The sequence below is a fragment of the Bos mutus genome, chromosome 13 (assembly GCF_027580195.1).
Source record: "Bos mutus isolate GX-2022 chromosome 13, NWIPB_WYAK_1.1, whole genome shotgun sequence".
NCBI classification, from domain to species: domain Eukaryota; kingdom Metazoa; phylum Chordata; class Mammalia; order Artiodactyla; family Bovidae; genus Bos; species Bos mutus.
The window spans coordinates 70,157,651-70,169,213 of NC_091629.1; the positions used below are offsets into that span (position 1 = coordinate 70,157,651).

An 11,563-nucleotide genomic window follows, 5' to 3' on the forward strand; every position below is an offset into this window, starting at 1 on the left:
AAGCCTAGGACTGGTAGGCCTCACAGACAACTCTAATTACATTGCTAAACACGTTCCATGTTTACAAAGTGAATTTGCAGAAGCAGTTTATTCTTGCCTGTGGTCTTTTCCTTTATAATACTGCGTCTCAATCCATTTATTAAAGATTATACAATGAATTCCTCCCAGTTTAAACTACCACATTTAAAGAGTGGAACCCTCTCCAGTTCGCATTTGATTATACAAACTGAAGCCGAATCGCACTATGGCGAGACACTCTAATAATCTGGGTTGATCAAACTACCCAAATCGGAGGCTCAATGAGCTTAAATCATCACCAAAGGAAAAAACCTTAATTTCATGTTCAGTTCAGTTCAGATCAGTTCAGTTGCTCAGTCGTGTCTGACTCTTTGCGACCCCATGAATTGCAGTACGCGAGGCCTCCCTGTCCATCACCAACTCCCGGAGTTCACTCAGACTCACGTCCATTGAGTCAGTGATGCCATCCAGCCATCTCATCCTCTGTCGACCCCTTTTCCTCCTGCCCCCAACCCCTCCCAGCATCAGAGTCTTTTCCAATGAGTCAACTCTTCCCATCAGGTGGCCAAAGTACTGGAGTTTCAGCTTCAGCATCATTCCTTCCAAAGAACACCCAGGGCTGATCTCCTTCAGAATGGACTGGTTGGATCTCCTTGCAGTTCAAGGGACTCTCAAGAGTCTTCGCCAACACCACAGTTCAAAAGCATCAATTCTTCGGCACTCAGCTTTCTTCACAGTCCAACTCTCACATCCATACATGATTACTGGAAAAACCATAGCCTCAACTAGATGGACCTTTGTTGGCAAAGTAATGTCTCTGCTTTTGAATATGCTATCTAGGTTGGTCATAACTTTCCTTCCAAGGAGTAAGCGTCTTTTAATTTCATGGCTGCAATCACCATCTGCAGTGACTTTGGAGCCCCAAAAAATAAAGTCACACTGTTTCCACTGTTTCCCCATCTATTTCCCATGAAGTGATGAGAGCGGATGCCATGATCTTCGTTTTCTGAATGTTGAGCTTTAAGCCAACTTTTTCACTCTCCACTTTCACTTTCATCAAGAGGCTTTTCAGTTCCTCTTCACTTTCTGCCATAAGGGTGGTGTCATCTGCATATCTGAGGTTATTGATATTTCTCCCAGCAACCTTGATTCCAGCTTGTGCTTCTTCCAGCCCAGCATTTCTCATGATGTACTCTGCATAGAAGTTAAATAAGCAGGGTGACTATATACAGCCTTTTTTTTTATATATATATACAGCCTTGACGTACTCCTTTTCCTATTTGGAACCAGTCTGTTGTTCCATGTCCAGTTCGAACTGTTGCCTCCTGACCTGCCTATAGGTTTCTCAAGAGGCAGGTCAGGTGGTCTGGTATTCCCATCTCTTTCAGAATTTTCCAGTTTATTGTGATCCACACAGTCAAAGGCTTTGGCATGTCAATAAAGCAGAAATAGATGTTTTTCTGGAACTCTCTTGCTTTTTCCATGATCCAGCGGATGTTGGCAATTTCGTGTTAAGGAAAAATAAAAGGCAGAAGAGTTTTTCTTTTCACATTTTCCTAAATTCAATGACTGATATTTTTAGCATATTGTCAAAAGACACATAAGGCATTCTGCAATACTCTAAACTTTTGGGTTTAAATCAGTTATTTGTTTCCTTTTGGTAAGACATACCCAAGGACTAAGACAAAAAAAACAAAAAAATGTTTCTCCTGCAATTAAAAATGGAGTATATTCTCTGTGAAATTTATTTTTGTGTGTATTAAATGCCAGGATTCCCTGGTAGCTCAGCTGGTGAAGAATCCACCTGCAATGCAGGAGACCCTGGTTCAATTCCTGAGTCGGGAAGATCCCCTGGAGAAGGGATAGGCTACCCACTCCAGTACTCTTGGGCTTCCCTGGTGGTTCAGACCATAAAGAATCCACATGCAATGAGGGAGACCTGGGTTCAATCCCCAGGTTGGGAAGATCCCCTGGAGAAGGGAAAGGCTACCCACTCCAGTATTCTGGCCTGGAGAATTCCATGGACAGAGGAGCCTGGCAGGCTACAGCCCATGGGATCACAAAGAGTTGGACACAACTGAGCAACTTCACTTTTATTAGATGCCATGACCAACTCAACGGACATAAGTTTGAGCAAGCTCCAGGAGATGGTGAACAACAGGGAAGCCTGGCATGCTGCAGTCCATGCGGTCGCAGAGTCGAAGATGACTGAGAAACTGAACCACCACAACAAAAATGCACATAATTAAATTACATTATATATATGTATATAAAGTAGGCTTTCTTCTTTCATTCTTTCTTTTACTAGAAAATTTTGTTTCTAAATCAGACTTACATACCATCTGCATATGAGAGAAAGACAGACATCTCTTTCACTAACCCAATTTTGTTGCATATCTTTTTCCTAATCATGGTCCCCTTTACATTCATCTATTTTGTTGTTCATAAATCAAGGTTCTTTCACAGTGATCACAATGTCCCCCACTCCTAGTTTACCAGAGAGACTGTGACTACTTGTTTAGATTTACCCTGTTGAAACAGAGAATGTGAGGGAGAATTCAGGAAAACAAGAATTTCAGATGGTCCTATCGCAAAGTCCATTTCTGGTGTCCAAATGTCAATTACTCTGCCCCATTATTGTCTTTACCAACCTATTACCTCGAGACCCATAGGAACACAGACCCACTCTGTCTCTGTTCACGTCTCTCCCTCATGCCCCAAGCCCTTATGACTGTCTTTAATTGCCTGTGTTCCTCTGCTGTGTTTACTGCTAGAGCTTTGGAGACCCATATGCTGAACCCAAATAAACTGAAAACTCTGTAAAATAAGACTATGGTTTTATATTCTTATTTTCAAGCCTAGATTAAAATGACAAAACACCCAGTGTATACTGGGCTATGAAATATCATCATGAGTACAGGACATATCACAGAGAAACCATACAGTCCATTAAGTAGGATTCTTTCCTCAAGTAGGACTAAAATAATGAAAGTCAAAGTTAAGTTACTCAGTTGTGTCCGATTCTTTGTGATCCCATGGACTGTAGCCTGCCCAGCTCCTCTGTCCATGGGATTCTGCAGGCCAGAATACTGGAGTAGGTTGCCATTTTCTTCTCCAGGGATCTTCCCTACCCACAAATCAAATCAGATACAGACACTCCTGCATTGCAGGCAGATTCTTTACCAACTGAACCACTAGGAAAGCCAAGTAGGACTAAAATAATAGCTAGCAGGTATTATGCCTACTGAAATAATAGCAGCTAGATACAGGGTTGGAAACTGACATAACTCCAAATAATTCTATATTTCCTAATATAAAGTAATACTACATTGGTTAAATGAGTGTTTCAGTATTCGTGGAGAAAAAGACATTTCTTAGAAGATAAATTATGATATCATTTTATTATTTGTGCTCAAAATAATCACAAGATCAATTCACAAATGTCAAATAGTGAAGTGCTGTCATGAGAAACTTCTCTTTAAAAACTGCCTTCACTTTACTTATGGACTATGAAATCATGAGATGCTATAAGGGGCACAAAGTGTTAAAATGGAGAGAAAGCAAAATTGAAAGTAAGATAATTGATTTCTGAAGCTCAAAAAAAACTAAAATTAAGAATACAGCTTTTTACCTTTAAGTGTTTCTTGTAGGATGCAAAGCATGATTAAGTAACCTGGTTCCAAAAATATTTCATTAATTTATGTTGAAGTTCTCTATTTAGGACAAGAGAATATATGCAGCTAGTAGAAATCATACAACTATAGATAATAATAATGGGCTTATTGTTCATCTACTGAATGGCACCTTAAGTTTATGACGGTTTAAAATGTTAAGTTCCTAGAGAACAGGAACATGAATTATATACCTCTTATATACTCAGCACCAAACACAGTAATTTACACATACTGGATAGTTAGGAAATAAATGGCAATGATCAAAGTGATTTCTCAAAAGAATAAATTAACTGATCTGTAATACAAATGTATAGATGAAACTGCATTCAGCTCAATAAATCTTCATGTTCTTAACTCATTTATGCATAAAAATCTATTCAAAATTATATTTTTCAAGATGCTAGACATAAACTAGAAAGATATGTTAAGAATATAAGCTATTACTTATTGAATTTTAGAAATCCGCTTGGATGATAACTTGATTCTGAGCAACTTGAAATATTCTCCATGCATAGAATCTCAATGATGACAACGTCAGTCACTCAGTCCTGTCTGACATTTATGACCCTGCAGACTGCAGTACGCCAGGCTTCCCTGTCCATTACCAACTCCTGGAGTTTACTCACACTCATGTCCATTGAGTTGGTGATGCCATCCAACCATCTTATCCTCTGTCATCCCCTTCTCCTCCTGCCTTCCATCTTTCCCAGCATCAGGGTCTTTTTCAATGAGTCAGTTCTTCGCATCAGGTGGCCAAAGGATTGGAGTTTCAGCTTCAGCATCAGTCCTTCCAACACATATTCAGGACTGATTTCCTTTAGGATCAGTTTGATCTCCTTGCTGTCCAAGGAACTCTCAAGAGTCTTCTCCAACACCACAGTTCATACGCATCAATTCTTCAGCACTCAGCTTTCTTTATAGTGCAACTCTTACATCCATACATAACCACTGGAAAAACCATAGCTTTGACTAGATGGACCTTTGTTGGCAAAGTAATGTCTCTGCTTTTTAATATGTTGTCTAGGTTGATCATAACTTTTCTTCCAAGAAGCAAGCGTCTTTTAATTTCATGGCTGCAGTCACCATCTGCAGTAATTTTGAAGCCCAGAAAAAGTCTGACACTGTTTCCCCTGTTTCCCCATCTATTTCCCATGAAGTGATGGGAGCAGATGCCATGATCTTCGTTTTCTGAATGTTGAGTTTTAAGCCACCTTCTTCTACTCTCTTCTTTCACTTTCATTAAGAGGCTCTTTAGTTCTTCTTCGCTTTCTGTCATAAGGGTGGTATCATCTGCATATCTGAGGTTATTGATATTTCCCCCAGCAATCTTTATTTCAGCTTGTGCTTCATCCAGCCCAGTGTTTCTCATGATGTACTCTGCATATAAGTTAAATAAGCATGGTGACTATATACAGCCTTTATGTATTCCTTTCCTGATTTGGAACCAGTCTGTTGTTCCATGTCCAGTTCGAACTGTTGCTTCTTGACCTGCATACAGGTTTCTCAGGAGGCAGGTCAGGTAGTCTGGTATTCCTATCTCTTTAAGAATTTTCCACAGTTTGATGTGATCCACACAGTCAAAGGCTTTGGCATAGTCAATAAAGCAGAAATAGATATTTTTCTGGAACTCTCTTGCTTTCTCAATGATCCTGCAGATATTGGCAATTTGATCTCTGGTTCTTCTGCCTTTTCTAAAACCAGCTTGAACATCTGGAAGTTCATGGTTCACGTACTGTTGAAGCCTGGCTTGGAGAATTTTGAGCATTACTTTACTAGCGTGTGAGATGAGTGCAATTGTGCGATAGTTTGAGCATTCTTTGGCATTGCCTTTCTTTGGGATTGGAATGAAAACTGACCTTTTCCAGTCCTGTGGCCACTGTTGAGTTTTCCAAATTTGCTGGCATATTGAGTGAGGCACTTTCATGCGTCATCTTTTAGGATTTGAAATAGCTCAACTGGAATTCCATCACCTCCACCAGCTTTGTTCATAGAGATGCTTCCTAAGGCCCACTTGACTTCACATTCCAGGATGTCTGCTCTAGGTGAGTGATCACACCATTGTGGTTATCTGCGTCATGAAGACCTTTTTTGTACAGTTCTTCTGTGTACTCTTGCCACCTCTTCTTAATATCTTCTGCTTCTGTTAGGTCCGTACCATTTCCGTTCTTTATTGAGCCCATCTTTGCATGAAATGTTCCTTTGGTATCTCTAATTTTCTTGAAGAGATCTTTAGTCTTTCCCATTCTATTTTTTTTTTTAATTTTTAAACTTTACATAATTGTATTAGTTTTGCCAAATATCAAAATGAATCCACCACAAGTATACATGTGTTCCTCTGTTTCTTTGCACTGGTCGCTAAGGAAGCCTTTCTTACCTCTCCTTGCTAAACTTTGGAACTCTTCATTCAAATGGGTATATCTTTCCTTTTTTCCTTTGCCTTTCGCTTCTCTTCTTTTCACAGATATTTGTAAGGCCTCCTCAGACAACCATTTTGCCTTTTTGCATTTCTTTTTCTTGCGGATGTCTTCGGGAGAGCAGAATCCCAATCTGCTTTGCTAAAGCTTAAAAACAAAGATGATACTCAGAACTTTCAGATGAAACAAATACTGCTGCTGCCGCTGCTGCTAAGTCGCTTCAGTCGTGTCCGACTCTGTGTGACCCCATAGACGGCAGCCCACCAGGCTCCCCTGTCCCTGGGATTCTCTAGGCAAGAACACTGGAGTGGGTTGCCATTTCCTTCTCCAGTGCATGAAAGTGAAAAGTGAAAGTAAAGTCGCTCAGTCGTGTCTGACTCTTAGTGACCCCCTGGACTGCAGCCTACCAGGCTCCTCCATCCATGGGATTTTCCAGGCAAGAGTACTGGAGTGGGGTGCCATTGCCTTCTCCGAAACAAATACTAACTGAAGACAAACAGCAATTATGAAGAGCTATTAGCTTTGGCAATAGCGGCTTTTCAATTCATTAGATGGGTGATCAAATAGGCTGCCTTGAGCAAAAGTACAGAGGATACTAGGAGAAGGTTACAGTAGCACCAAGGAACGCTGGTGAGTCTAAAATATTCACCTGTAAACGTGGGCCCATTTAGAGAAATTGTGACAATTGGTAAACACTGTGTTAACCTATCTGCTTCCTTAATTCTTTTACACTGACATCAGAACAACACAAAACTGTGGACATTTTTGTTTATATCAGTAAAATTTTATATTTACATAAACTAGTAAAAATATAAACTTCAGATGGGTAAGTAATCCACAGTACATTTACTCAATGGAATTCTATGTAACAAAACTGTGTTCAAGAAAACTGTATATATTATTTCAAATGAATATAATATACCAAGTTTTAAAAAGATCATATATAGAGAGACACTTGTATAAAAACTATAAACAAAGAATAAACAATAGATTTTCAAACAACTTTTTAAATTCTACTTTTCTATACATTCCAAAGTTTCTTTTTACTGTGTGTGCAATACTGATAATAAAACATAAATATTTAAAACGAGGACCCTCTGGATAGCAATGAGCAACAAAGAGGATTTTTGCTCCAAATCCCAAAGAACTAATTAGCCCGCCAATGCTACAATTACTGAAAACTTTTAGACTTTTGAAATTCTGAAGGTATTCTATTTTTGTAGCTTTTAATTTTGATATATTTCAAAATGTACCCCAGGGCTTCCCTTTTAGTTAAGACAGTAAAGCATCTGCCTGCAATGCAGGAGATCTGACTTTGATCCCTGGGTTGGGAAGATCCCCTTGAGAAGGCAACTGCTACCCGCTCCAGTATTTTTGCCCAGAGAATTCCATGGATAGAGGAACCAGGCAGGCTACAGTCTATGGGGTCACAAAGAGTCAGACAGGACTGAGCGACTAACACACACACAAAATGTACCCCAGAAAGTTTTCTTCCTATGTTTTATGGAAGAAAAACACTTAGTTTCTGATTTAGAAAAGAATGAGGCATGAGTTCAAGGGGGAAGGGTAGATTGAAGCAGCAGTTAAAAAGTTCAGGTCTTCACAGTATAAACACTAAATAGAAACATCACTAAGGTTTTGCTGATTAGGACTCTTACATGCCAGTAGTATAAAACTGTGTTTCCTCAAGAGCAAAAACACAACTTTTGGACATTTGAATATCTGGATAGAAATCACGCCTACCCATGAAGTCCTGTTAAACCTTAAAGCTCTTACCTTTGACCTTAGTTTACCAATACTGGGGAGCTCCCCTGGGTTGGGAAGATCCCCTCAGGGAAGGGAATGGCTACCCACTCCAGTATTCTTGCCTGAGAATTCCATGGATAGAGGAGCTTGGCGGGCTTCAGTCCATGGGGTCGCAAAGAGTTGGACACGACTGAGCAACTAACACTTTGAATTGTTCCTCTAATATGGATAGTGAGTGTATGCTACTCAAGATGGCCCTCATTTGTTGCTTGTGGGTACTGCAATATGTTCTGGGAAGATGTGGGTCTATCCTAAAAACTTAGATACCTCACTTTTTTACTCATTTCTTCTTTTGTCCAGTTCTAAACAATATCTGGCACAGGGTCAGTGTCCAGTAATATTTTTTGACAGATGGATTTTCAGGCTCTTAAATCAATCAACAAATGAGGTGATCAGAGGTCACTTCTTGGAGGTGCTGTGGTCCTCAGTGCTAGGAACTGGTCATAGCAGAAGATTATAGTTGGGACCTTTGCAAGACCAGCTACACGTGCTGTATGTCACAGACCCCTTCTTCTTTCCATTCCACAGGCATGAGTTAAAAAGATGAGTCACAGATAATGAACAGAACCCAGCTGGTAGTAACAAAGAATCAAGCCAGACATTAAGGGTTTCAGCATTAGCTCTCCTACAAATAATGCTCATCTGAAATCATTATTAGGGTGAACATCTTCCTTTCCATACACATATTTGATTTTTCATTAGAACTGGAGGGAACATATTCATCAATCAATGTTTGGAGTTAACATGCTGCCATGAGCTCACATGGGAAGATATATTTGTTGTTCGTTATTTCGTATGTTTAGGATGATGAAGTAATCTGCCTCTAGTCTCCAGCTTGATAAAATCACATCCAAAAATTAAGTGGAAATAGGTACATGCACATGAGTAGATCCAGCAAATTCAGAAGTTGTCTGTGTATATTTGGTTCAATATTTATAACATTCACAAGGAGAGAACAGTTATCCAACCGTGGTGATGCTTACACTGCTATCCATAAAGACTGCTACTGTTGGGACATGAATACATATTTGCATATCCTAAAATCAGGATTAGCTACTATATATTCATGTATTTATATCAAGAATGGCTAGCTGTAACAATAAGCTTAAAATGAAGCCCAGTGCAAAAATTTAATTTATATTTCCTCACTATGAATATAGTCAATCTTTCCCTATAAGGTTACATATATATCTTATATTCACTTTTCTGTTGTCTTCTGGATTTTTATTTCTTATAAGTGACTTTAGTGATCTTTTTTTTTTTGGATAAAAACACCACCTTAGATAGATCTTGGAATAATTCTGATCTGAATTATAAAATTATTAAACATGAGTAGATTCTTTTGCCTCCAGACAATTTATTCATTCAATCCCCAGAACACCTAATACATAATAAAAAGATTAAATTCTCCATATTCATTTTAATATAATAATCACTATAATCAGAGGATATCATGTTATCTCAATTATTCCTCATAACTGCCAAGAATAGACTTCACTATTCCTGATATATGTATGAATAAAAGGAGAATCTCAGAATATATGAGAAACTTCCCAAGTCTCCTCTGAGTAAATAGAGATAAAAGTCAAATCCATCTGACTGACTCAAAGGGCATCCTCATACAAAGATCCCACTAGATTATGAATTGCCTAAATTGGCAATTATTTGGGATTGTGAACAGTTTCCTCTAGAAAAAACACCATGGGATACCATGAATACTGGAATGAATGCTGAATGGGAAACTCACAAAGTGTGCATGCATGCTCAGTCACTCAGTCATGTCTGACTCTTTGTGACTGCATGGAGTGGAGCCCATCAGGCTCCTCTGTCCATGGAATTTTCCAGGCAAGAATACTGGAGTGGGTTGCCACTTCCTACACCAGGGAATCTTCCCAACCCAGGGATTGAACCTGTGTCTCCTGAATTGGCAGGCGGATTCTTTACCACCGAGGCACTTGAGAAACCTGTTTACTAAATGTACTAGCTTTCTATAACTGCTATAACAAATTACCAAAAACTTGGTATCTTAAAACAACAAATTTACATTGCCTCTCATATGAAATATACAGTTGACCCTTGAACAACACAGGTTTGAACTGTGGAAAAATGTGGATTTTTCCACACGGAAACTCTGGAAAATGCCCTATAGTACTGCATGATCAATAGTTGGCTAAATCCATGTGTGAGAAGGAGGGCTGACTGTAAAATTATATATGGATTTTTCAGCTTCACAGGGGCCAGCGCCCCTAACTCTTTGTGGTTAAAGAGTCACCTATAGTTATATTATTTCTTTTATTTCTATAGCTTGGAAGTCTGATATGGATCTCACAGGGATATATAAACGATGTGTGAGCAGGGCTACGTTTTCTTCTGGAGGGTCCAGGAGACATTCCATTTCCTTGCTTCTTCCAGCTTCTTGAAGCCACCTCCATTCCTTGGCTTGCAGACCCCTTTCCTCCATCGTCAAAGACGGCAGTATATCGTTTCTCTGCCACTTCCTGTGTCCTCACATCTGTCTCTGACCACAGCTGGGAATGGTTCTCTGCTTTTCAGGACTCGTGTGATTAGACTGAATCTACCTGGATAATCTCCCCATCTCAATATCTGCAATTTAATCACATCTGAAAAGTCCCTTTTTGCCATGTGAAGTGGCATTTTCACAAGTTGTGAAAACTTGAACATGCACATCTTTGGGGGTTTGGGGGGCGATATTCTACTCACAACAATGAGCTAATGTATGAATGACTGACAGTCAAATTTCCCTGCCAGCAGGTTGTTTTGTTTCTTTTTTTAATTTGAGGGTAGCTGATTGTTAACATAAGTGAATTTCCATTAGCAGTCTAAAAATGTAAAATCATATAAACAAAAATAGTAAAATAAATTAAGAAATCTAATAAAATTTTAGCTAGGAGGGGAGAAGGAAGTTTTCTGGAGGACTGAGTATTCCATCTCTTAGCAAGGCCCATTTTAAGGATAAAAACTGAAAAATACCTGGGATATGAAAATATGTTACTCTGCTGGGAAGTAAAGCAGATACCAGTTGGAAGGGATGAAAATGGGCAAAATGTGTGAGGAAAGGGGTAAGCAGAATAAACCCAAGCTTTCAAATAATAATCATAAACAGAACAATATTTTGAGCATTTAATATGTGTCAACTGCTATCATCAGAATTTTACATTCATTACATCATTTAATTCCTTATGTATTCTATAAAGCAGATAGTACTATCACAAGTTTATATACGGCATAAGTGAAGTTTAGGCTAGTTAAATAATTAAGCACAGTACAAATAAGTAATAGAACCAGGATTCACACCTAAATTAGACTTATCCCAAAGACCAAGCTCTTAATTACTGTATTAAACTATGGTAGAAATTCAGCTCTGAATTAGCAATGAGGGAAATCCATCATGGTATGTTCCAATAATTGAGAAGAATCAGTCAAAGACAAACAAGGTAAATGTGACAGTTAATAGTCTAAGAAGATTGGTGGCACTGGAACTCTCCCACTAACAAATAACCCTATCTGCCAGACATGTAGTGACTAGATTTCAATCCCTATAAAGAGGATTGATTCATGATATTAAAAAGATATTATTAACATCTTTTTATATATTATTAGAAGATATTAAAAACTGAAAATTCACCAAAT

At 38.8% G+C, this 11,563-nt stretch overlaps 1 protein-coding gene across 1 annotated transcript in view; it reads right to left on the reverse strand.

The window, feature by feature from the left end:
* Nucleotides 1–10,373, reverse strand: part of LOC102284078 (metabotropic glycine receptor) — a 131,530-nt gene extending 121,157 nt beyond the window's left edge. Inside the window, exons 1-2 of the mRNA XM_070382039.1 lie at nt 10,242–10,373; nt 6,756–6,837 (exon numbers count right to left, since the gene is read on the reverse strand). Of these exons, the coding sequence (XP_070238140.1) occupies nt 6,756–6,837; nt 10,242–10,373 (214 nt within the window). The remainder of the gene's footprint in view (nt 1–6,755; nt 6,838–10,241) is intronic.
* Between the last annotated feature and the right edge of the window lie 1,190 nt (nt 10,374–11,563).